Source organism: Phycodurus eques, chromosome 9 (assembly GCF_024500275.1).
Source record: "Phycodurus eques isolate BA_2022a chromosome 9, UOR_Pequ_1.1, whole genome shotgun sequence".
Classification (NCBI taxonomy): Eukaryota; Metazoa; Chordata; class Actinopteri; order Syngnathiformes; family Syngnathidae; genus Phycodurus; species Phycodurus eques.
In genome coordinates, this window is record NC_084533.1 from 19,845,027 (window position 1) to 19,871,943 (window position 26,917).

Sequence of the window (26,917 nt, forward strand, 5' to 3'; positions counted from 1 at the left end):
TTTTTTTTTATGCTGGCACAAAATACAACTTGTTAGCCACGAATCATTCCTGGAGCTGAAAACTTCAAACATTCATCCATTTTCTATATTGGCACTTATCTTGTTCAAGGGTGCGGGGAGCTGTAGCCCATCCTAGCTGAGATTGGGTGAAAGGCGGATGACTCCCTGGACATGTCGCAGGGCACATGAAGCGACGACCAACCATTCATACTGTCACTGATTGGGAATGGAACCCACGCTGCCAGCACCAAAGTCACGCAAATGTACCGCCACATCAATGACCCAACATTATACAATTGTTTTAAACAAGACTATGGATAAGATGCCCTTGAGCAAGGCATTGTCTCCAATGATGGGAAGTAATGAAGTACACATACATTGTCCCTGTATTTAATTAGACTTTTCAGGTAGACTATCTTTACTTGAGTATTTATTTTTCTGATGACTTTTTACTTTTACTCCATACATTTGAAAACATACTGTATCTTTACTTTCTACTTCTGAATTTGTCAGTGATGACAACACAACATAAAAAGATGTAAATAGAGAGAAGGCTCTTGAGAGCTGTTGATTGATTGAGGTCTTTGGGACTTATATGGTGGAAAAAACTGATTGATTGAGGTCTTTGAGCCTTATAAGGTGGGAAACAAATGATTGATTGAAGTCTTTGGGACTTATACGGTGGAAAAAAAACGGATTGTTTGAGGTCTTTGGGACTTATATGGTGGAAAAAAACTGATTGATTGAGGTCTTTGGGACTTCTATGGTGGAAAAAAACTGATTGATTGAGGTCTTTGGGACTTATACAGTGGAAAAAAACAGGGACAGCAGCGACACGGAGAAACATGAACAAGGGAACATTAACGATGATGACACCACAGAGTGGTGGAGCCAGATATTTTTTGGAGGGGTGGCCGAAACCAATTGTAGATGGGGGTGGGGGACGTGCTGATCGATTTTTTTTCCATCCGGAAAAACACTGTATAGTAATAACAGCAATTGTTATTATTGTTGTTGTTTTTTCAAAGACCATATTTACTTGGTCAGTGGGTCCTGTTGTTTAACCCTGCAATGCTATTGGGTGGTACATGTGTTTGTAGGGCCGGCTTTCAGGCCTACAAAACAATTATGTAATTCTACAACACTGGGTGAGTGTGGTAGCAAAATAGCAGTTGCACTTTACACATTACATCAGGACATTGGTCTTTGTGCATGTTCGCATATGGATAGGTACTGTATACTGATACAAATATAATGTATTGATGATTATAATCATGAATCCGTGTTTTCAAATGATATCTGGTTGCAGTATTTGAAACTCTATCTGTATTAGTATTTAAAACAGTATCCATGTCTCATCAGTTCAAGAATAATTAACAGTGAAATAAATATGTAATTTAACTGAGCCTGTTTTTTTTTTTGGGGGGGGGCGAGTGTTCTATATCTAGGTTTTACAGGGCTAAGCCATGTCAGTTTTATATTGCCTTGTCTCAAGGAGCAGGTTTTAATTGTATGTCTTACTGATGGAACAATGTTATAAAGTTTGCTCTCAGTATGCCAGGTTTGTTGCCATTCTTGGTACTGTATATCACTTTCCTAATCTTACCACGACAATCTAGCGTCCCAAACGGCACTTTAAGCGCTATTCCCTGTTTCTTCAGACCAGTCTTTGCAATATCATCTACTATTTCATTCCCTTTGACGCTAACATGAACTGGCACCCACAATAACTCCATACTGTACCCAGCCATCTTGAACCTGTAACTCATAAGAATTTAATGATAATGTGGTCGTTCCCTACCTCCATCACCTCTTTCCAAAGCCATTAGTGATGAAAAGGAGTCAGTGTAAATTACTGTTTTTTTTTTTTACCACTGTGCCCAAAGAATTCCAATCAACTCAGGTGAGAAAACAGAACTGCCATCAGGCAACCGTTAACTTTGTTCAACCTCAAGGTGACAAGACCAAAACCCACTCAACTCCTCGCTGGATCAATTGATCCATCAGTGAAGATTTGTGTGACGTCTCCCCATTCATTCCTAAGATGCATATTTACATAATAAGCCAAATTTTCTTTATAACCATTTTTTTATCACTTCAGCTGGGAGAGGCCCCAGCACACCCACGATCCTAGTGAGGATATTTGGTACAGAAAGTGGATAGATGGTTTTTGACAGGTCTACGGCAGGTTCAAGCCATATCCAAGGTGGGACTGTGAGCCACATGACGGGACCACAATTTCCTTGTTCTTAAAATAGGGTTGAACTATTTGACTTTTAACTGACTGTAAAAATCTGTCTCTACTTAACATATTTGATCCTTTGCTATATTACCAGCTGTCCTCGGCGCAAATTTAAAGGGCTTCCACCAGATGTGCAGGAATTGGGGTAGTATTAATTGTGCCAATACATATTCTCAGTGCCCTTGTATGAATTACATCAAGCTTAGCCAGAGTGGATTTAGCTGTAGAGCCATGAACCACACACCCGTAATCAAACACTGATTTAATAAACGGCAACCCCAAACTGAACCAGTGAGACATCTGCTTAAGTTTATTACTTTGGCACATTTGTTAGTCATTCTTTGAATACAGTATGTTCTTCATATGTGAGTTTTTTGTCCATCCATATTCTGAGAAATTTGAATATGTGCATCCTTTCAACAGGTTCACCATAGAGATAATCTTAATATTTTTGGTCTTTGCGAGACTTGGTTAAAACCAAACACGTTTTTACCACTTAATGAGGCTTCTATCCCAAACATTGTGAGTTCACATGTTGCGCGTCGTATTAGGAAGAGCGGGAGCATCGCCCTTATCTCCAAATCTGTTCTCAATCTTAGCTCTCGCTCGAACAACAACGTTAAAACATTTGAGGTTCTTGTTAGGCGATCTGCAGCATCGCTGTTATCAACCGTCCCCCCGGCCTTTGGTTTGGCTTTTTAGGTGAATTCTCTGAATTCACTGCTGACTTGGTGACCCACGCAAATGACAATATATTAAGCAAGGGTGACTTTAATATTCATATGACTTCCCCGTCGGAACCTCTTACTTCATAAAATTTGAAGTCTTTGTCCACTGCCATAGTTCTGACCACAACCAAAGCTATAGCAGCTGTAATATTAGTTCTTCAACTACTACTGCACTCTCTGAGCTATGACTCTCGGCAGTTGACTCCTTTCCTTCTTATGTGGGTCCTACTGATAATCTCACAAATTATTTTAATGTGGATCTGTCTAACGCCCTCTACATCATAGCACCATTAAAGGGGAAGGACACCAAAAATGTTTTGGGCAAGAATATGTTGTATGTACCCTCACTAGTCTGAACACGATATTCTGATTAATTTTGTGTTTGTGGAATAAGAATTAAACAAATGTATTCATCAGTTTTCTCAGGGGGCCGCCATGATGGGCAATATCGCCCTCTGCTGTCAACTGAAATGAAAGTCACAAGTAACCTCGCGAACATCATGTGACCAAACCCGGAACTCAGGATATCAACTCCCCGTGTATGCTGCGATAACTAGCAGAACTATGGGTTGATTACCTAATGGTTTGAACAATATTCTAAGCAAATTTGGGTGCAAACCATCATGTAATCAACCCGCCTTCAGTGGAGAAGTCGAAATCAAGCCAGCTGCCACAACGACCGCTCACACCAAGCGACACACAAGTCGGATGTCGCCAATGCTCCGCGGGGGCCAGCTTCAAAATAAAAGCTCCACCAATAATATATTGGACATAAATTGGACATAATAAATTGGAGGCTTCTTGCACGAATAATTGCCAATGCCCTAGCAGGCAGCCTCAACTCCTTAACTGGAGACTGGAGTGACCGCAGTTGATATTACCATCAAATACTGTTGCCGCCAACATCAACACAACACCATCCCGCAAATCATGTTCAATGGCTAATTTTATTCGTCAACATATTACTCTGTCATTGATTTAATGGTAGATTACGGCGCTAGCTCGCCGGCGTTAGAAACTAGCAGCAACCTTGGAAGCCTCACGCCCCTCAGCCCCAGCCGAAGAAGACGCACACACCCACTTGGGCTTGGACCTCCTCTCCTTAGCGGAACCAAGTCAGCCGGCGGCGAAACTTGCCACGGGGGCGGCGGCAGATCTTCGCCGCGAGACCGTGGCTCAGACTACCAGGGTAGCAAAGGAAGTTCCTGCAAAGGTTCCTGCAGTGGGAAAGCCCCTATTCTTGTGACTGTTGCACATGTAATGACGTAAAAATAGAGGCCCCGATGCAGTGTTTTGTTTTTTAAAAAAAATATTTTTAGAATAAATACTTTAAAGTAAACATTCATTTTCCATACTGCTTATCCTCACTAGGGTTCGAGGGCATGGTTGAGCCCATCCCAGGCATCTGCGGGCGAGAAGCGGGGTTTACCCCAAACTGATCGCCAGCCAATCGCAGGGCACATATAAACAATTATACACACTCACGGGAAATTTAGAGTCTTCAGTTAACCTACCATGCATGTTTTTGGGATGTGGGAGGAAACCGTAATACCCGGAGAAAACCCACACAGGCATGGGGAGAACATGCAAACTCCACACAGGCAAGGCCAGATTTGAACCCGGGCCCTCAGAACTGTGAGGCAGATGTGCTAACCACCATGGCGCCTTAAAGTGAACAGGTTCGGATTAAATACATTTAGACATCTATGGTTTAGTTCCTCTTTAAGACTTAAAACACTGCCTAAGAGACTTACTCCTTCGTTCACAGATGAAACCTCAGCACTAAACAGTCCTGTAGTCCTAAACTTCAGGTCTTCCTTCAGGCATGGGGCGATGAACCTTCAACCTTTTCTGCAGAGGTCGATTTATTATTGTGAAGGGGGCGCAGCCGGATGTTCTGCCATTGTTCCTGTTGTGTGAGCACAGGCCCGCTGTGATTTGGTAGCTGCTGCAGCAGGAGGAAGGACCGCGGGTCTACCCTTCTATCGTTTAGTTTCCATTCGACATTCTATAGGTAGCTCTTTGTAGTCGCGATCAGCGATCGTTGAGTGTACTCTAGTCGTGTTCTATGATAATTACGTCGGTGTGTGATCAACCGCCATTTTAACCGCACGTTTTCCCTGACAGAAGCGCTAGCACAACAATGGCTCTGAAAAGAATCCACAAGGTAAGGAAGTGAGCGGCGAGGCCCTGAATTTCGCACTTATGTTGGGGATTTGGTTCGGAGGTTGTCCGTCAGCTGGCCGTCAGTTCGGCTTTGATTACGCTGCGAATAATATCACGATGTCGCCAGAATAGCCGCGACTGGCCTGTACTTTGCAGATAACTGCGACGACAGTTGGAGCAATGCGCCGCTTTCCTGTGTCTCTAATGGGCCACCTCGATTGACACTCGAGCTTCCGTTTACCGTGGCTGTGTTTATTTCATTGGCTTACCTTAAACACGTTTAATCGTCCTATGTTAGGCTGTGTAAAATTGTTATGCCCGTCCTATGTGAACGACATTAGGTCTGCATTAAACCTGCCTATCTTAATTTGTCCCGGTGGTTGGCTAACGATGGTAAGCTAAAGGCTTCTTCTGATGAAGCTATGCTAACACATTAACACTAAGGTGAAACTCGATTGTAGTCGCTAATATTTGTGCTTATCGTCAATCGTATCGCTTTGCTAAATCTCCTACGCAGGTACGATACTAGCTAATTTCATTTTTTTATTGTTAAAATGAGTGACTCTTCTCGCTGCTACATTTGACAGTTGTTCACTTAGCGGCTACGCTAAAGTTGGCGAAATTTACAGCAACTCTTCTGCTTGCTTAATTGTTGTCAAAATCTCCAATTTGGATCTTTTAGTAAGTGCTCAAACCATGTAATGTTAAATATGGATGGATTTAATCCGTTTGCTATTATTATGACAGCCTGGACGTGAGAACGGATGTCGCCTGAAGTAGTTTTGTGCTTGTGCTGCTGTCATCACATTGTGTTGACAATGCGCAACCTCTAATAGTATTTTTCGTGGTTTTGCCAGGGGAAAAAAAAAAGTTACTGCATGAAATGTTATTTGTGTTTTGTCATCGACATGAAACTCGACCGTGGGAAAGCTGGTAATAACGTATTTTGGCGCTGAAACGGGTGAACAGTAGGACGACGATTTACCGTTTCTTGGATTATATTAGCTGGTCGTTTTCTAGCTATTGTTAAATGGCCCACCATAACCGTTGTTTTGTGTTTAGACGTTGATGCTGTACAAGTTGCGCTCTCTAACGTTTGCACAGCTGCACCGGCTGCTCACAACCAACCAGTAGTTGACTTGAACCTTGAAGTCTGTAATAACATATTTGTTGTCACTCAGTCCCCTAATTGTCTCAATGTTGCCTTGTTTTGTCGCAGGCACTAACTGCCATACCTGGACTTACTATTGCATAAAGGCGGGGATTCATTAAGCAACCTAATTGAGTAATGTGCGGTGCGATAGAGAGAATATAAATAATGCCCTTTGCAGAGGGGGGGGGGTCACATTAACCTGATTCAGTATGTGGCAAATTTCAATGGACCCAACAATATTTTGTCTGATGTTTCTGCTAAATATGTCTTTGTTGCAGATCTTTTTAAATTTATTTTTAAAACAAATTTATTTCATACCAAACAATACCAACCAACAGCAAACAAATCCCAAACAAAACAACAACCTCAGTTTGAAATGGGATCCCACACTTATCACTCTCTGAAAACGACTTTCCCCCAAAACAACAAAAAAAGAAAAACATCACTTCAAAATGTCATGAATTCTGATGTCAACCTCTTCCTTATTATACCTTTATAACACTCCTTTTCTGAACTTCCATTTGGACTGGTATAGGTTTTTACTGGCCTTAGCATCTTCATTAAAACCATACTTATACAAACACTACACATACTTTTCAGAGAGTTCTTGCCCTTCGTTGTTATAGATTGAGAATGTATAAAATCCGATATATATGATATTTTTTGTACATATAATTCTTACAAACCTGCCTCGAGCCAAACACATCTTTTGGATGTTCCCTTGTAACAGATTGTTTATTGGTTTGATGATTTGCACTGTTTAGAATTGTACAATGTACAGGTCCTGAAACTTTAATGCAGATTTTGCTTCTACTTAACAGTTTATTTTTTATTGGGTTTGTTTTAGGAGTTGAATGACTTCGCACGGGATCCCCCAGCCCAGTGTTCTGCTGGACCAGTAGGAGATGACAGTACGTTTACTACCATACTACCATATTCAAGAGTCAAATTTCCACAATAGTTGGATAATTAGTTGGCTGAAATGGCCCAATAGTGCATTTTTGGTTTTGGCCTGGAAGATTTGTCACCGAAATAAAACGGCCAAAACAGGATGTCGTTATGATGCAAGCAAAAGCCGCAGCCAGTGTGTGGTTGTGTGTACACTATATTGTAAAAAAACTAAACAAAAACATGACTGGTCCACATTGAACATTTGTCCAACCTCGCTGCTTTCTGCTGTTCCGTCGGGTACTAAAGGGAATGCTTGTTCCATGGTATTATGCGCCCCCCTAACTACCTACGAGCTACAGCTAACAAGGCTAAATAAGATGCCGAACCACCGAGGCGAACATTCGCATCGCGTCTGTTGTTAACGCAGCATTGTCACGAATCATCGCCTCCATGGCAGCAAATAAGCTACACTTCTAAAAGTATCGTTGTCTATAATGTCTATTGGAGAACACACTCGTATTCCGATTGATTGGTGAATTTATTGTGGTCCTTTGGCATCTACACACAACAAAAGAAATTAGGAAATTCAGGTAATCCGTAAATGTAGAGTTTGCGGCACGAACGGTGAATGGATGCGTCAAGAGAAGCAAAGGAGAAAAACACGAGGTGCGTTCAAACACCGCTCACACAATAGGACATTTCAAACTTTGACAGAAAACGCCATCAATGAACTAAATGTTAATAACTACAAATATGTAAACAATGTGGGCTTTCTAACTGCATTATAGCGAAGAGTAACCAACATTGAAGCCCAAAATAGCAGGCAAATGAATTGTCTTGAGAGAAAATACTGTCTCGAGGGAAACTACTGTAATAACGCTAGACAGGCACACAGGGATGGAAACCGGAAATTAATTAGTATATCACCGCTATTCCTTTACGTCACCTGAGAATATGGGCCTATAGGGTTAAAAATACATTACTATAATAATTATTTATAATATAAGATAACCTTTATTAGTCCCACAATGGGGAATATTTGCATTGTTTCAGCAGCAGTAGTGGATAGAAAAAATAGAGAGAAGAGATTTAGCTGCAAACGTGTTCACTATACAAGGTTGATACAATAAATACATTAAAATAACAAATAATGATGCCATAATTAATTAACGATTACGATTATAGAGTAATGATTATGTTGTGCAATTGAACAGTATGCAGGATTATTTTTATCCTAGTGAATAATATACTGCAAAAACTCTCCCGCGGTAAAGTTATTGACATAATTTTTAAAATATGGATATTCTGACAAATTGTTCTGGAAGTGAATTTCTAGGGGTTGGCAGCTCTGCAGTCATAGCCATAAATGCAATTTTACTAATAATTGGCTTACTCATTTTTTGGGCTGTTTTTGGCCTTGGGTTCCTCATTTGTGGTTTTCTGTTTTGGTCAAGAAATTTCTTTTTGGTGCATCACTAATAATTCTAGATTAAGTAGGACAAAAGACTTGCATTTAAACACCTTTTGTTTTTACAAACAGTTATATTCTGGGATTTCCCTAAAAGGTCTTGACTGAATATTGTGTTCTCAGTCTTAAACACGGTGATTGACTGGTTAGCACATCTGCCTCACAGTTCTGAGGACCCGGGTTCAAATATGGCCTCGCCTGTGTGGAATTTGCATGTTCTCCCCGTGCCTGTGCATTTTTTCTCCGGGTACTCTGGTTTCCTCCCACATCCCAAAAACATTCATGGTAGGTTAATTGAAGGGTCTAAATTGCCCATAGCTGTGAATGTAAATCTGAATGTTTGTTTGTCTATATGTGCCCTGTGATTGGCGACTAGTTCAGAGTGTACTCCACCTCTCGCCCAAAAGTCAGCTGGGATAGGCTCCAGCACGCATGCGACCCTAGTGAGGATAAGCGGCACAGAAAATGGATGGATGGATGGAAGTCTTAAACACAAAATTAACACAAACACTCGCAACATACTGTATTTGACTATATTACAACTAGGGCTGCAGCTATTGAATATTTTAGTATTCGAGTATCCTACCAAAATATAAATTTTATTATTTGATAAATTATAATTTTGCTTAGTTAAAGAGCAATTATGAATACACAAGAAAAAATAAGGAATATCACTTAAAAATAAATGACAAATTGTTTTTCTTTTTGGAGATAATAAAGTGTTTTATTTCTTAAATTCACATAGAGCAGCAAACTGTATTTTCGTCTCTAAAAATATTTTTGGTGAGGCAGTTTCAAACAAATGCAAATAAATGAAACAAATTTCAGTTGAAACTTGCCATTTTTTCCTCTTAGCCTTTCTTGTAAGTATAAAAAACAGGTTATTCATTAAAAAGGCATAAGGAGCCTGTTGTGCAACTCCTCTTGAGCAGCCAGTGTTTTAGGATGTGACAACATAATACCTTAGGTGTGTGGCTTTGTGCTTAGACCAGACTAACTAAAATGTAAATGAAGACACGTCGATAGGAATCACATTAACTTAATACATTTATTGACAAACTTTGCCACTCGCAATAAAAATTTTTTCGCCTACAGTACTTGACTCAAAATGTAGCGACTTGCAGATACGATGCTCGTACACTGGCCGTGTGTCTGTATCACTGAGCAAAACTGTTCATTGACAAGCAAGCACCCTGAATGAAGTCACGTTCCGGTCGCACACATACTCTACTCATCACCATTGTAATAAACTGGACACACATTTGATGGTAATTAATAGAAACCTTAGCCCTCCACAGAGGTAACGTTATGCTAGTAAGTTGTGTTAACAAGCTCATTGATTTGCGTCACGTTCATCTTGGCTTTTACACCGCATTGTGTGTGTCTTGCTTGAGGGATGTCACCAGTGTCCGCCTTTCTGGTCAGTCTGGAATTATCCCACACTTGGAACTTTGTCTTCTTTTCTCGCTTTTGTCTTCTCTTATGTCGACGCCATCTTCTCCTCCTTTTGTTGTTTAACTGCGGTTTGCAAACTACCGCGTAGTCGCCATTTATTTTGCGCTCCTTGAATCAAAACACGTACGCTCTGCTTCCGCCACTTTCGCTTGTGCTGATGACGTGACCACATTGCGCTAGTCCTGATTCACAATTTAATGCTTTCCTGCCATTAACAGGCAGCTGGTGTATATATAAATTGTATCAAACTAGGAGGTCTGGCAGTGAATGAGTTAAGCGGATCCCTGAGGCAGAAAGAAATACTTTAGATTTTTTTTCGACTTGAAACACTCAAAACATCTGAGTATTTGTTGCAGGCCTAATTACAACTATACAAGCCCAACAAGCAACGAGTCCAACAAGCAACTTATAAACCCAATTGACTGTCGTGTTATTGACTTTATGCCACGTGCTTCCGCTGTACGGACTCAGCTCGATTTCCCCCTATCAATCTATCTCTAAGCAGAATGACTGTATTCTTCACAATATTACTTTAAGACATACTGAAAATTTCACTGACGTGAGTGGTACCGCTAAAGGAAGTTCATCCACGTAAACTACCAGGAAGGTCAAAGGATTCAAGCTGTATGTGTCTAATTATATTCATAACTACGGTTTCAGATCAAAAGATAAATATGACACAACAGTTCAGAAGTCCAGCTTTTATTTCATGGCATTTACATGTAGATGTGTTAAACAACTCAGGACAGAGCACCATGTGCTAGAAGCCACCCACTTTCCAAGTGCAAAAGTATTGGAACATGTGACTGATGGGTGTTTCTAGCTGCTCAGATGTTGGCTTTTAGATTGATTGCTTAAACATTGGATAGTCCTTGTTTTGGGTTTCACCTGTGAAAACTGCATTTGCTGTTCAGCAAACATGAAGACCTGTTGACGGGAGAAAAGAAAACCATTTTGAAGCTGAAAGAACAGGGAAAATCGATCATAGCTATTGCACAAACATTGGGCATAGCCAATTCAACAATTTGGAATGTCCAGAAAAAGAAACTACTGGTGTACTGAGCCACAGACATCGAAAGGTCGGCCAAGGGTATCAACAGCAGTTGATGACAGAAACATTGTGAGAGCTGTGAAGAAACACCCAAAGACCACAGTCAGTGAAATCACTGCCGACCTCCATAAGGTAGGAATAAGGAATCACAATCCACTGTTCAAAGAAGACTTCGAGAGAAGAACTATACAGACACTTTCCCAAAAATTAGAATATCATGAAAAAGTTTATTTCCATAATTCCATTCAAAAAATTAAACTTTCATAGATTATAGATTCAGGGCCCACAATTTAAACAATTTCAAGTATTGTTTATTTTTACATAATTTTGAACTTCCAACTCATAAAACCCACAAAATAAGGAATTCAAAAAATTACAATACTGTGAATAAATTGGCCCAAATTTTGCAGGCCCTAAATGTTTTAAACTGTCACACACTCATCATCTACTAAACTCAAACCACCTGCACAAGTTTCCCCAGGTGTCATTCAATTGCTTCAGTTTGGTTCAATTGTCTAAGTTGTGTTCAATATGGGAAAGACTGCAGACTTGACAACTGGGCAGAATTATCAAGAGGAAAGTGAGGGGCACCAGACCCATAAACAAAGAAGAACTGACAGCAAGAATCAAGGAAATCTGGGCTTCCATAACTCCCAGGCAATGCCATGGCGCATCGAGGCAGTGATAAGCGCAAAGGGATTCCCAACCAAGTATTAAAGATTAACATATCGTTTTGAAAGTACCATATTTGTATTGATTTAATGTGACACTAATTTCTTTTTTTTCCCTTCAAAAAATAAGAAGTAAATAGTGATTACTTCACAGTATTAAAAATTTTTGAACTCCTGATTTCGTGGGTTTTATGAGCTGGAAGCCCAAATTACAGTGGGTACGGAAAGGTTTGAGATCCCCTTAAATTTTTCACTCTTTGTTATATTGCACCCCTTTGTTAAAATCATTTGTTATTTTTTTCCTCATTGTAGACACAGCAGAAATAAAACGTAAATGTTGAAATTTTTGCTGATTTATTACAAATGAAAAACTGAAATATCTCACAGCCAGAAGTATTCAGACCCTTTGCTGTGATCATCCTTAAATTGGTTCTACACCTTCATTGGAGTCCAGCTGTGTTTGATTATACTGATTGCACTTGATTGGGAAAGCCACACCCCTTTCTATATAAGACCTTGCAGCTCACAGTGCATGCCAGAGCAAATAAGAATCATAAGGTCAAAGGAACTGCCTGAAGAGCTCTGAGACAGAATTGTGGCAAGGCACAGATCTGGCCAAGGTTACAAAAAAATGGTGCTGCACTTAAAGTTCCTAAGAGCAAGATTGTGAGAAATACGATTATCTGGTCTGATGAGACCAAGATAGAAATTATTGGCCTTAATTCTAAGTGGCATGTGTGGAGAAAACTCGGCACTGCTCATCACCTGTCCAACAATTCCGTTTTTTTTTGTTAATATGGGGTGCTATGCGTACATTAATGAGGAAAAAATTAACTTAGATTTTAGCAAATGGCTGCAGTATAAAAAAGTGAAGAATTTAAGGGGGTCTGAATATGTTCCGTACCTACTGTGTGTGTGTGTGTGTGTATGTATGTATGTATATATATATATATATATATATATATATATATGTGTGTGTGTGTGTGTGTGTGTGTGTATATATGATCAACAATACTGTTATGTAGTAAAATGATTCTTGAAGCATTCACACAACAACAGAGGATTTAAAAATCGTTATACTGTTCCTACAACTCTTCCCGGTTGAAAGTTGAAAGGAATAAATTATCCCCAAATGGGCAAATTCAGAGCTAAAATAAATCATGTCCAGCTGCTGGACTGATGAACACTAAGCTCCTTTCATGCTGACATGCTCATATTTCTTAACAAGAATCCACAAGCTGGAGTTTGTATCTATTTTAAAAGTCACACTGTGCTTTCAATGTGAAGCAATTAAACTTGAGAGCCCCAGGCCCCATTATAAGTGACTCGAGGTGAAATGGTTTGAAAACGTAGTCACCAGAATTATCACGTCCATCAGTATTATCATAATTCTGCTTTTAAAAAAATGGAAATACAACCTCAAAATCAACAATTTAAAAAAAAAAATCTATATTTTTGTATATACAAATACAAATCAAATGTAAAGTCGGCAAACCCCACACATCCGTTCATTCACTCACTGTTACCCCTTATGCTCACTAGGGTCGCTGGTGTGCTGGAGCCTATCCCAGCTAACTTTGGACGAGAGGCGGGTACACCCTGAACTGGTTGCCAGCCAATCGCAGGGCACATATATCAATCGTACTCACATTCACACCTACGGACAATTTGGAGTCTTCAGTTGACTTACCATGGATGTTTTTTAGAATGTGGGAAGAAACCGGAGTACCTGTCGAAACCCATGCAGGCACAGGGAGACCATGCTTACTCCACACGAAGGCCACATCCCGAATTTGAACCCACGACCGCAGATGTGCTACCCAGTTGTCACATGCTGCCCAAGCTAACACACTTTTTGCATATTAGAAATTGTACAAAACAAAAATATCTGCGGTCTCTGGGTTCCCTTCTGCCATGTTTCTTGGCACAATATCACACGCATTTGACGTCTACTTCACTCTCTTGTTGTGTCCTCTTCCTTTTCTTCATTGTACGCTCTGTCTTTTATAGGGCTGTCACTGGCACATCTTTTTAGAATTTATTTTCCTATTGATTGAATAATCGAATAATAATCCCCCACCACCACTATAACAAAAAATCTATATCTAAAATATATAAATCAAATCACGCACATTGCACAGAACTAGACGAAGATGAACACATACACACACACAAACTTAGAAAAGAGCAGATTAATTATCAACAAATATCTTTATTTTAAAATGTACATTAACAATATACAAATACCTATACAATATGTTTGGTTTTGTGTTAAAATAGTAACTAAATAATGCATAATTTTGCAAGTATGCATTGGGTGCTAGTTGACAAACAAAATTGCTATTAATTCTAAATTATGTTGCAGATATTATTCCGTTGTTAAGCAAAAAGCAAGAAAATATTGTTCTAGTGAAAAAGATTACCTCAACTTAATACATTTTCTTTGTAGCCACTGCTTGCCATGTTAAAATCACAGTAGCTATATTACATTTAATTTGTTCCACAAAATGTTTTTTTAAGTAGCTAACAAAAGATAAATTGGTTATTATGTTTATAATTCCGCTTAGATTGGCTAACAAAAATAACTTTGTTCTAAAAAAAATGTTTGTACCCTAGAATGCAAGAGAATTTACTTCATCTAAATATTATGTCTTTATTATGTCTAGCCAGCAAGTTTAAAATTAACTGGGTTTTTACTGGTCAATTTATACAAAAGCAACTTTTGATGCTGTAAGAAACTCAACTGTCAAGTTTATTCAGATATTCAATCTTCAAATCTTCAATCTTCATTTTCAAATTCTTTCTTTTCAAGGCAGACCCCTTTTTTTAGAGGAAACAGCCAATGATCCTGTCAATGCATTCATTCAAATCAAAAAAAGTACCATTAATCAAAATGCAATCAAATGTAATTAGTTATATTACTTTGAGAACGTAATTGAAATAGTTACACTACTGTTACACTTTCAACAGGGTAATGTGTAATAGTAACTAACTACCGGTATATTTTCAAAGTAATCTTCCCAACACTGATTGTAACACTTGAGATGCATGTCTAGAAATGACAAAAATTAACACGTGAATAATAACTTGGCCTTTTTGCTGTGGCCCGCAGCTCTGGATGGTGCAGTATTAAATCTCCATAATCTCCGTTTTGCTCCTTGTTCCCCTTTTTCTTGAAGCCCTCATTCTCCTCACGAATTAAAATCATTTCCTTATGTGGTCAACAGAAGACCTTGTTCTCTTCCCATGATATTTTTTAATACGTGTCTTTATGATGGCTTCAACGTGGTGTGGTATTTGCAGCTTCTCTCAGAACTTATATTGAAATGGGGGGCTAGGCATGCTCAATTTTAGCTAAGTCTAACTGTGCATTTGGGAAAGGGGGCCATAGTTTAAAGACTGACAGCCTTTACGAGAGGCTGAGTGGAAGCTGAGCACCACCACAGCATACCAATGAATCCATGCCTAATTGGTACAATTCAGCTGTTAACACACTGGGTCTTAATTATGTTCCTTAAACATGTTTAAAATATACATACTCGTCGGAAAATAACATTTTTGTAATATGTTTGCATTGTTATCTTGTCTCTCAAGGCATTCATGGATTGACCTTTTTTTTTTAAATTTTGTTTTCATTTGGTCCATCAGCTAGAGCTGCCCCTGTGTAGATACACCACAATCAAATTAGATCCAAAAACTGAATCAAATATGTAGCAGTTTTACTTCGATATTACCTATAATATTTAGAGCTATTTCAAAAATTTTGGGAGCCTCATTTGGCGCCACAAGTAGCTCACTGATTGTCTTCCATACCAATGTTAAAATATTACATGTACAAATGTGAAAGGGACATGTGAAGGCAAATACTCATAATTAGGCACAATAAGTTAATACATTTTCCTAAGAAATACTTTTTTTGTGAGTTTCTGTGAATAAAAATAAATCCCTAACTACTGTGCCCTCCTAATCAATTCCTCTGTGTTTCAGGTTTTCACTGGCAAGCCACAATAATGGGGCCTGTAAGTAATTCCCCTCAGAGGTTACTTTAGCTTATTGTATATACATGAAGCACCTTTATATGTGTTATGCTAAATGTTTTTAAATGTCTTCCTGCATTAGAATGACAGTCCTTACCAAGGCGGGGTTTTCTTCTTGACCATCCACTTCCCCACAGACTACCCCTTCAAACCACCAAAGGTATGCAAGACAGGAGTACATTAAAAAATAGAAGCAGTAAAGAGCTACCTGTTCACCACATTAGCCAAGTCTTTCCTGTATCTTTTTTGTGTGCCTGTTCCCGCTTATCATCCTCCTTGGGTCTGTGTTCTTTAGGTTGCATTTACCACAAGAATCTACCATCCAAATATCAACAGCAACGGCAGCATTTGTCTTGACATCCTGCGATCACAGTGGTCTCCGGCTCTCACCATCTCCAAAGGTAGGCGCGTTTGTTTCTGGCCTTCAGACTCTCAAAGCACAAGTTTACGTTCACTGTAATCACTACACAAGAATTTATGGAACCAAGTAAAGCTGTTTTCCTATCCCAGGGGTCTTTTCACTCTGACTGCTATGACACACAGGGGCCAGTGATCTGGTATTGTTGAGAGAAAAAAAAAAATCAAAGAAAAGAAGATGACGGATCTCTGTCATCACCTGTAATATAGATTTTCACAAATTGTTAGCTGAGCCCTACCAACATCTTTGTGGCCTGTGTCAGATGGTAATAATTTATGACATATGTGTCAAGAAGTGAAGTTTATTTGTAAAGCCCTCAATCAATAGTCGCAAAGGGCTTCACAGGGCCAAAATTGGCAAAGATTAATGACATCCCCTAATCGAAACCCTAATCTAAAAGTGTTAAGATTTTTAAAATGTACTTAATGTGAGTGCACTTTTGTTCGACCATTATTATGACCACAAACACAATGTAATGAAATTGAGTACAGATGCTACATCAAATATTTATTATTGTCGTTTGCAGTGGTGAAGAACTTCACTCCATCATAATGAAATCTGTCTCTAATATTTTGGTTGTCTCAATTTGTTACATGAGAGGATAAAAAAATATTAGTATCAGTATGATGCAATCCCGCTATACTGGAAACTTCAACCACAATAAACTTAAAAGTAGTCCCTTGTTCATGGTGTGGGTTGCGTTCCACAACCCTGCACAAAAGATGAAAATTGTCCAAGGAGAGGTCATATATTTGTTTGATTATTTTCTATACATTTTAAAACTTTGTGCATAATACAACACTAAATATACATGTGATGTGCAGGTATTTTTGTCCACACCATCCTCACATTCTACACTGTAGTATTTGTGAGTTTGAATGTGTGTGGCTTTAAATGCACAGCCCTGTTGCCTGACATTTACTGGCAAACGTATTAGCCAGATTGCGTGTGGAGAGACTCGGTTTGGGTTGTGGCCATCGGCAGCTCGTGAATGAATGTGCTTATTAGGTATTTTGTTTTCTTAGTGTTTGTTCGATAAAGCGATTGCAAGTGCACCGGTGGCTGTGTCTATTCTTGACTTGGCAAATAAAGATGATTCTGATTACAATTCGTTCTAACTAGCAGTGGTAGGCTACATTAAATTTGCTACCAATGTTTACTTTGCCGAAGACATGCACTTGTGTAAGCCAGTCTCTGTTTTGCAGTAGACCAATTGCAGTTTATCTTCTTTTTTTAAATGTGAAATGATCCCCAAACTTTGGGCATTTTCTGTGTTCTGTTCTTTGCTACTTGAGTCTGCAGTAACATAGTGTGTGTGTAAAAATGATCACTGCAAAATCTGCAATAGAGTGTGACCGCAAAAAGAGAACTGCGATATGGCGAGGGATGACTGTACCTCTCGAGTGTCAATCAAAATTTAACATTTACCTTTGTAAAGACAGAATATTTGTCATAGATTTTGTATTGGATATTGTTATACTGTACAAGTGGTCATAATGTTTTCTGGTCAATGTGTACACAATACATCATAAACAATTGGAGAATATTTGTTGGGATACATAATAGTAATCTGTGGCATTTGATTTCTAGTTACGATTAGTGTGAAACTTCATTCGTGGTTGGGTATTTTATTTAAAAAAAATTTAAAGCCCTAAAGTATTTTATTTTGAATTGTATGTACTGTATAAGATAGGGATAGGATAGTGCTTCATATGTCCCTCTCCATGGTGACATCACATCTACTTGTTGCCTCACAACATATTATTTTACACAAATACGTAAACTGTTGCCTGCACAACATGTCAAGTGTAATACCAACATTTTATTTTATTTGACTTCTAATTTGAATGCTGTTTGAAAAACCTCTGATATGTCCTTCCCAGTTCTCCTGTCCATCTGCTCTCTGCTGTGCGACCCAAACCCGGATGACCCCTTAGTACCTGAGATTGCCCGTATCTACAAGACGGACAGGGAAAAGTATGTTTTTTCAGTCTTCATTTTGGTTCAGTTCAGTTTGAAGTACTCAGGAAAAGCACACACACTTAATCTAATGAAGTCATACAATCTGCGATAACTGATCATTCTGTTTGGATTGGCAAGACAGCGAGATGTTGATTTAATTTGTGGTTGGTAATGTCATCTACAGCCACAATAATAACAATATTGCATTATAATGGATTACATGATAATATCAGTACCTCTTTGTCACTTTTAATCAAACATACCTGTGAATTATTTTTGTAACAGCTCTTGTATTTAATTAGTTTGTTCAGGTGTCCTTCGGGATGTGTCTCAGTGTACGTCTTTCAAACTGTCAGTTACATCCTGCAACTTACAAAATCACATTTTGCTCTTTAGCCAGTTGCTTTTTAATAATCAACATTCAAAATGTGATTGCCCCTTCCTTGGGCAAAGTAACCACCAAAGTAGTAATTATAGGAGTACTAGTCAAATTTGAGAGATTTTTGATGTGCATGCGTGTGTGTGTGCAAGCCCAAATTCCAAGTTGGGACGTTGTGTAATAAATAAATAAATAAAAACAATACAATTATTTATAAAAACCTTTTTTACTTACATTTAATTGAATACACTACGAAGACAAGCTATTTAATGTTCAAACTGCTAACTGTTTTTTTTTTTTTTTTGTTGTTGCACATTTTCACTCATGGCACATACAAAAAGTTCTAATGATTTGTCACCATGTCTGTCTGTTTACAGGTACAACAAAATAGCCCGGGAATGGACACAAAAGTATGCAATGTAGTGTTGGTGGATTAAAATCATGGCCAACCAGCTCTACTGCAAAAGTTTGGGGAGCTTGAGATGTAAAGAGAAAACAAACAAAAAAAACCACATACAAATGAAAAGTTTAAAATAAGATCTTGTTGGTTTCCATTGGAGTGCTTTCTTTGAGCCACGCCTCCCCTTACCAGAGTACCTCTACCCCCCATATGTGTTGTTTCTCCTCGCCCCGTCTGTCTTCATTTCTTTCTGTCATGCCTGCCCAACCACCCGACCTGCTCTCCCTCCCATGAACTAACAGCCAACTTGTAATGGTAATAAGCGCCTCTCCTTTAGTGCCCCATCCTTTTATTCCTCACACCTGTACTTCGTTTTAGTTAGTGTCCTTGCAGGTTTGGTTGTTGCTGCCGCCCCTTTTGCTCCCCCATCCCCACTCACCTACCCCAAATAGTCAATCACTTAAAGCATTCCTTTGAGCATCTAAAATTTGAAGGGACCTGTTTCTTTTTACCTTTTGGGGGCGGGGGGAGGGGGGGGCACACACCGTTTGGGGAATTTTTACTCGGCATCCTTCGTTTCGTTTTTCCTCTTTGATTCCCATCTGTCAAGAAAGCAGACTGACTGTGAGTCGAAGGGCACTCTGTATTAAATGCAATGACATAGCACCCAACAACACCCATGTTGACTCATATGGTACACAGACAAACACATGGACAACTAACCCCGTGTCACCCCCACAAAGGCCACCATCTTTTCTTTACTGAAAAAGTGGAGGTTCTAGACCGGGTATTTAAGCAATTTATTTTTTTTAGCTCAGCCTGTGTTACCCCACCCCACCCATCCTTCTCCCTATAACTCTTTAGGTAGCTTTTTTTTTTTTTGGTTAAATTTAGAGGCTAACATCTTAAATGGCTCTGGGACTGGCTTGGGCTCTGAGTGCGAGGAGAACCCACTCTTCTTGCACAAAACCTCTGTATATTGAATTACCTGAGAGGCTCGTTGAGCTTTGTGTGTTGATTAAACTGTGTAATAAAAACGCCTGACTCCTGTGTTGACTCATTCTAACACCTTTTTGGGAGGACATGGGAGGAAGGACAGGGTTATTTAAAAGCGGAGTCATGCTTGGTATCCCTTTTAATCTTCCAGCTTCAGCGCACTATTGAATTCTGTTCTGTAAGGTTCAGATTCCTACATAAACATGTCTGAAATTCTTTAGCTTTTAGTTTTCTAACCTGAATTGCCACATGATGATTGCCTGTAATTATTTCTTCATTAGAACGTACTGTACCCACTTACTATGGGCGATAAAGCTGGCTATATTCACACCGGCCGCAACAATGGATACACCACCTGCAAAAACACAAAAGTAAATTTTATTTGCACTTTATAGCACTTTTTTTTTCTCAGGGCAGACTTAAGTGCTTTACACAGTTCTAGAAAAATCATACAAAATAGAGAAACATTTTACAGTCACAATAGAGGGACATTGTCAATGAATTGGAATAGGATCAACAGCTTTAGGTACTTCAAATAAGCTCATTGTAGAGGGATGCACTACACACAATGAAATATTTCATGATTTTTTAAAATATGTATAATTTTGATGATTATAGCTTACACCAAATGAACACCCAACTTCACCTCTAAAATCTAGAATTATCTGACAAGAAGCAAGGAAAATTATTTTTATTGTAGAAATTGGGCAGGAATTTGCCCTCAAAGTATTTTCCGATGTTTAATGTACGAGTACTGAAGTAAATGGACTTTTCTGTACCATATTCTAATTTATTGAGATGTAAAATGTGCCCGGAAGAGGCAGGTATTTTATGTGGTGCATGTAAACTCATGGTTTCATATGAATTGACAAGTTGGCACTTATTTAGCCCTGACACGTCAGGGATAACCTAACTCAACCCTTACCTGCCAGATATTTGAAAATTCCAAGTTTTCTGGGAAAGTGCAAAAGCACTTATTAACAAGACATTTTCTGACCCTTTCAAGGTCAAAATACAGTAAGCAAAAAAGTCCAGGCAGACATTTTGAGGCTTAGGTGTTAAAGGGTTAAAAGAGTTCCTCTAGAAAGCAGTTTGAGAATGTATTATTCTTGATACCCAGCATAGTCTAGACTAGTATGCATTTTGTACTCAGTAGTAGGGCAACTTTGGTATACTATAAGACAACTAACTACATGTTACACATGAGACAAGACTGTGCACTAGTTTACAACTGTGTCTCACAACTATAGTGACATTACATTTTACTAGTTAACGGGTGGCACAGTGGGTGACTGGTTACCACATCTGCTTCACAGTTCTGAGGACTGGGGTTCAAATCCCGGCCCTGCCTGTGTGGAGTTTGCATGTTCTCCTGTGTGGGTTTTCTCCAGGTACTCCGGTTTCCTCCCACATCCCAAAAACATGCGTGGTAGGTTGAAGACTTGAAATTACCCGTAGGTGTGAATGTTTTGTTTGTTTATATGTGCCCTGCGATTGGCTGGCGACCCGTTCAGGGTGTACCCCACCTTCCGCCCATAAGTGGCTCTGAAAATAGATGGATAGTTAACATCTTGTGCTTCACTAGTAGTAATAGTAGCATGCAGACGTCAACTACTACACAATTTTTGCAAAACCACTGCATACATCACCGTTCTCAACGGGTCATCAGGTAAATTAATGCACCTCTCTTATATTATTCATTGATTTCACACTCCAAAAGAATACAGCATCAATCCGGTAACATTTTATGCTTGGCGTGGTCGAGGCCCCCCCCTGAGGCAGCCAGGTAAACACGACCTGGTCTCTTCCTGGGTTTCCCCTCCCCAAGTTTCGTGAACTGGGGGCGTTTCTTTGGGCAGAGACGTAAGGGGGCGGGGATTGAAGGTCGAGCTCCATTCAATCTTGCTAGCAGTTTGAAAACTGCATATGCCTTTTAACTAGTGTGCTGAATTGTCTTGTCAAAAATTAGACTAGTACATGGACATCAAGTTGAAGCATAGTTTTTTGTTTGTTTGTTTTTTTAACCCCCTAAAGGTCTCTGTCTACCCAACGACATATGAAGGAGAATTTACTACTCAAACATTGATACATTAGGAAGAGACCAAAGAACTTAGTTATCAAGAGAGTTACCATCCCCACTGGTAAAGAATCGTGACAGAGACACGCAACAATGTCCATTTTAATACAGTAGCTGGACCGAACGAGACATGGATAGAGGATAGCGACAGGTAAATTAATCCACCAAACGAACATTAAAGGTCTTAGTTGGAGACCTTTAGAACGTTCAAAATAGCAGCAAAACGAAACCAGAAGTTGCGTGAGTAAGGGTGACTGAAACCTCTTGTGCCACAGCCTCTCTGTGACGTCGTGACGTTATGGGATGACGTACACACTACGCAGGACGAGACCAACGCTAGCAGGAAGAGGTCGGCGTCAACTTGCACGCAACCGCTCTTGACCTTGCTGCGGACGCCAAAGAACGCAGCGTCCAGACAGAGAAAACATGGTAACCACCATGCCACACTTATCAGCCAGCTCGGGAATGAGGTTGTCAAAAGGTAAAGTGTTCAAGACTCTAGCGCGTAGCATGCGGCGACCGGCTTCGTTTGAACTAAAAAGAAATAAAAAAAACCCTCTACATTTCGCCCACCTGACGTTTGGTCATTTTGTGGCCGCTTTCATGACTGGTGGTTTGTTTGTTTGCATAACACAACCGGAAGTAAACGCAGCCCTTTGACAACTACTTCGTAAAATACAACAACACTGCAATGACACGAACTGCTGTTATTGCTGGCTAAGAGCCACCAGCTAGCTTAAGTTAACCGACCAACGAGCCATATAACAGTTCAGGCCTTGTTACTGTGCAGACATCTGCTCACCCCCCCAAAAAAAATCCTCTACACCTTCATCTTAAAATGACAGTACATTTGTGGCAATGGCAACACTCATGTTTGTTAATCTTGAAATCTTTACACAATTGTCTCAAAAATAATGCATTCCTCTGTGAGAAAGAAGGATCCATTGTGATCCTGTTTACTAACACAATATATGCATTGAAGATGTATTTACTGTGTTATGATGGAATCAAGTTTAATAACAGATGTTTCTACCTGTCATACTCCCTGCTGTTTTAGGCTGGATTTACACCAGATAAGGCTTGTAGAATCTCACAACTAAAATGAATCCACCTACCCCCATTGTCATCCATGCAATCTTTCATGCAGAGGTTAGTGATGGAGGAGAGCGCACTGGATAACAATGTGCCTGTCAGTCCCAAACCAGCCTTCACATCTGCAGAGATCATCAGGACAGAATCAGTCAGTCGTGAAAGCAAAACCATACAATGAACTCATTTTAGAAGTTGTGATTTTTAAAATCTTCATCACTGCAGATATGTTTTTCTTTCACGGCCAATACGATTAGAAGTCAACTAGGCCGATAACCAATATTTGGAGGTGCTATTCAGTTGCTGTAAAAGGGAAAGTATTGGCATCAACATTTTTAATCATGCAAAATCCTGTCTTATGAAGTTAAATGAAAACTTAAACAAATAGCGCCCTAATGTTTTCTACACTAAATAAGGTTTTCTGAAATTTCAAATATCCCCTCCCACAAATTGTGTAACTTGTTTTTTTAATGAGAAAAATACCACTCTAAAATATTGTACTTCATAAAAACATAGTAACATAAATCAAATGTAAATAATTAAACAGTCTGGGGTGTTTGTTACTTGACCACTTGAGGGCAGTGTAATAAAATCATGTAGACACAGAGGAGGAAGCATTTTATAACTCCTGTAAGTGACTCAGTAAGATGCTGTTTTATTAGTTTTGTTCATAGAGGATAAAGAATATATTCCCGTGAGTATTGTTATATTGTCGGTCTACATGTGTTAAGGCACCATTTGTGTTCAACTATCCCTCGTTTGAACCATTAAGACCGCCACATAGATGGTATTGGTTAGCCCTTCTATGGCGTTTTGAATTGTTTAACATTAACCTCACAGACGTTCCTCAGACAAATCTCTGTGGTTGTTTTAAGTACGCAACGTGTAATTCACTTTGTTTTATTTTTAGTTTGGCATTAAACATCAACAAGGAGTGTCATTAAACAGCTCTTTTTAAAGAATTGTTCACTATCTGACAAATTGCTGTTTGTTGTAGTGAGTTGAGTTTAGTGCCAACATCCATTGCTCATATTTCAAATTTCTGCCCTCAAGTCAAAAGTATCTTGAAAAACTTGCAAGTCACCAATCGGTGTATTTCGATGATGTCAAGCTCACATTGACGCAGTATGTCCGATCTGTACGTTTACTCTGCACTCGCATTGGCAGATAACAGAATTGCCACCTGAGCCATTGTGTCACTATTTAGCATTCCCTGCACTACATTTGTCTCTGTGCAGAACATTTCCTGGTCGCAGTGCCTGTGGCGGTTGTCGCAGCCATAGGAGGCTTCCTCGTCAGCCGTTACTTGAGCGGCCGGAGCTGCAAAAGGGGCCCGGTGAACACGTGCATCAGCAAAGATAGTCCCAAAGTGGTGCACAGTTTTGACATGGAGGACATTGGCTCCAAGGCTGTGTACTGCCGCTGCTGGAAGTCGAAGAAGGTCAGCTAGCAAGTCGCTGTTTTGGTCATTGCTGAAGAGTAACGGCTCTTTCAACTCTGTGTTGAGCGCCAATGTTCTACTAGTGTTAACACTATTGTTTGGATTTCAAAACAAGTTTCCTAGTTAATTACAGGGGTTCCTCAGTTTACAGCAGAGTTTGTTTCTTACGATTGTGTTGTAACCCAGATTTGTAAGTGGGAACGCACCGTAATAAATTAATAACTTAAGGCCTTTTCAAATCATTGCACCTAACTGTCGGCAAACCCATTCATTGTGTATGCCTTGGTTTTATATGGGTAAATGTATCCCATGCTGAAACAGCCACACTTATAAATGTGGCATGGCAGCAGTTGCAGCTCTTGCCAAAATAACGTAGAATGGTATTCTAAGATTTGTTCTGATTCGACTCCGATAATTCAGATACGATGATTCCTTTTCCATCCCCATTCAAATTCCAATTCAAGTCACCACCCATTCGTCAACAGCCCTACTGCTAACCTAATGCTGACATTATGCAAAACATCATCCAGGTTCACGTAAATTAGCGTATGTGTTACAGGCGTTATAAACCTTCAAACAACTGCTACTTTAATATGCATGGAGTAGTAACAAAAACAGAACATACAACAATACTCACAAGTATATATTCTCTCGTCTTCCACGTGATGGCGTACTCATACGCCGCTGAGCAAAATAGTTCATCGTGTGCTGTTTATTTCCTCGAATTGTCGTATGTCGGACCCGTCTTAAACCAAGGACCCCCTGCCATACAAGTGTTAAAGTGAGTTGACCGCTGTTAATATTGTGACACAGAAACAACAAGGTCAGTCTTAATTTACAAACCAAAGATGAATCGCATCAATTCAGACTACAACAATATGAAGGTGACAGTATGAGCTCTGTTTTTCCGTCTCCACCTGCAGTTCCCTTACTGCGACGGCGCCCACAGCAAACATAACGAGGAAACCGGCGACAATGTGGGTCCCCTCATCATCAAGAAGAGGGATGTTTGAGCCAACCAATCCTGACTTTGGCACCCCCTCCCCTGTTTGTCCGAGCGGCATTATGATGTCGCAAGGACAGTTATGGTATTATGTTGTCACAACAATTCACACAGGCCTCAGTAGAATCTGCTAACCCACAAATTGATATGAAAGTATTATGAGTATGAGTAAAATGAAATTACACATTTGCAACAATGAATGGTCATATGTGGCATTGTTAAAGGCTTGACCCATTTTGGAATGGTTTGTGTGAAAAGTTACACTTGACCTGATATAAGGGAACTGAAAGCCTGAAAATCAGTTCATTCCAAGACACACTACAAAGACGATTGTTGCATGTTTTATTTTTGTGCTAAGTGCTAAGCTAAGAGCTAGATGTTTGTCTTAAATCATCCTCTCTCATCCTGAGAAGTATTGATGAGCCATAATCAGTCACTGTGGGAACTCTTGTACAGTATGTCCCCAAAGCTAAACTCTGCTTATCAGATTTTACTTTTTCTTTAGTTTTTCTACTGTGCCCTGTGTGTCCGATTCCAGGGTGTGTTCTTCTCTATCATGTGAATAAAATATTTTGGTTTTTTTTTGCGAAACTCTGTTGAGTACATTTTGTTGTTGTTTTTTTTTTTGTTTTTTTTGTTTTTTTTTTTTTTGCTACCACAGTACCAAAGGTGTGTTTGTTAAACCATTGCATCAAACACTGTTCCACGCCATCCTGGTGGGAGAGTTGTGTGCGTGCCGGATAAAAAGGGTGGGGGGCTGCGCTCTGCAGTGTCCACCTCCAGCACCAGTGGCCATTTTAGGACGCGTCAGTATGTGCGGTCACCACTAGAAGACGCTGTGTTTACACGAGCAGTCGTGTCCAGAGCGTGTTCACGAGTGTTGGTGGGGGCCCCTGCTGCTATAGTGACACGCGCGCCCGCGCACACGCACGGGCGCGTGCACAGGCTTATGTGGCTGCGTGCCAGATGCAAGCAGGACTCTCGCAAGAAGTGGAGTGGACTCCGCGTTTATGTGAGGAGTCACCTGCGAAAGTGGCGCTAGTCTGTGGCCATGTTTATTGTGTGTTCATAAGAGGGCAGCCTGGCCGGGCGCATAAAGTTTCTTTAACATTTAGTTTTCAATGGTGGTGGGTTGAGCTTTCACAAGGAAAAGCACGAATCAGGAATGAGAGTCTAATCAAAATAAGCAATTTTAGTCAGTTTTCATTTTAATAGAACGTTAAACACTCCAAAGCATCTGTGCTGCTGCTATTTATAGTTATTCGAATAGTTATGGTAATAATATTAAAG

The 26,917-nt window shown here is 39.7% G+C and overlaps 2 protein-coding genes across 3 annotated transcripts; both read left to right on the plus strand.

Moving 5' to 3' along the window:
* The first annotated feature begins 4,884 nt into the window (after window positions 1-4,884).
* Window positions 4,885-20,071, plus strand: ube2d2 (ubiquitin-conjugating enzyme E2D 2 (UBC4/5 homolog, yeast)). Of its 2 annotated transcripts, XM_061685285.1 has the most exons (8): window positions 4,885-4,984; window positions 5,098-5,137; window positions 7,137-7,200; window positions 15,813-15,844; window positions 15,945-16,022; window positions 16,158-16,263; window positions 18,164-18,257; window positions 18,999-20,071. In XM_061685285.1, exons 2-8 carry the CDS (start codon window positions 5,114-5,116, stop codon window positions 19,042-19,044), a joined length of 444 nt encoding a protein of 147 aa, XP_061541269.1. In that variant the 5' UTR covers window positions 4,885-4,984; window positions 5,098-5,113; the 3' UTR covers window positions 19,045-20,071. The 2 variants fall into 2 exon arrangements, with proteins under 2 accessions (XP_061541269.1, XP_061541268.1); XM_061685284.1 differs by having other exon boundaries at window positions 4,885-5,137.
* A 2,342-nt stretch (window positions 20,072-22,413) lies between these two features.
* Window positions 22,414-26,218, plus strand: zgc:110843 (uncharacterized protein LOC541492 homolog). Its single transcript, XM_061685723.1, has 3 exons — window positions 22,414-22,575; window positions 24,422-24,624; window positions 25,548-26,218. The coding sequence occupies exons 1-3, from the start codon at window positions 22,521-22,523 to the stop codon at window positions 25,635-25,637; spliced, it is 348 nt and encodes a 115-aa protein (XP_061541707.1). The 5' UTR covers window positions 22,414-22,520; the 3' UTR covers window positions 25,638-26,218.
* The last annotated feature ends 699 nt before the right edge of the window (window positions 26,219-26,917 follow it).

Excerpts from the sequence above, each read along its gene's own strand:
- ube2d2 (XM_061685284.1), top strand. The coding sequence starts at position 5,114 with ATGGCTCTGAAAAGAATCCACAAG. Across the intron at positions 7,201-15,812 it reads TGGACCAGTAGGAGATGACA|GTTTTCACTGGCAAGCCACA; the intron begins GTACGTTTACTA and ends TCTGTGTTTCAG. Across the intron at positions 16,264-18,163 it reads GGCTCTCACCATCTCCAAAG|TTCTCCTGTCCATCTGCTCT; the intron begins GTAGGCGCGTTT and ends TGTCCTTCCCAG.
- zgc:110843 (XM_061685723.1), top strand. The coding sequence starts at position 22,521 with ATGGTAACCACCATGCCACACTTATCAGCCAGCTCGGGAATGAGGTTG. Across the intron at positions 22,576-24,421 it reads GGGAATGAGGTTGTCAAAAG|AACATTTCCTGGTCGCAGTG; the intron begins GTAAAGTGTTCA and ends GTCTCTGTGCAG. Across the intron at positions 24,625-25,547 it reads GCTGCTGGAAGTCGAAGAAG|TTCCCTTACTGCGACGGCGC; the intron begins GTCAGCTAGCAA and ends CTCCACCTGCAG.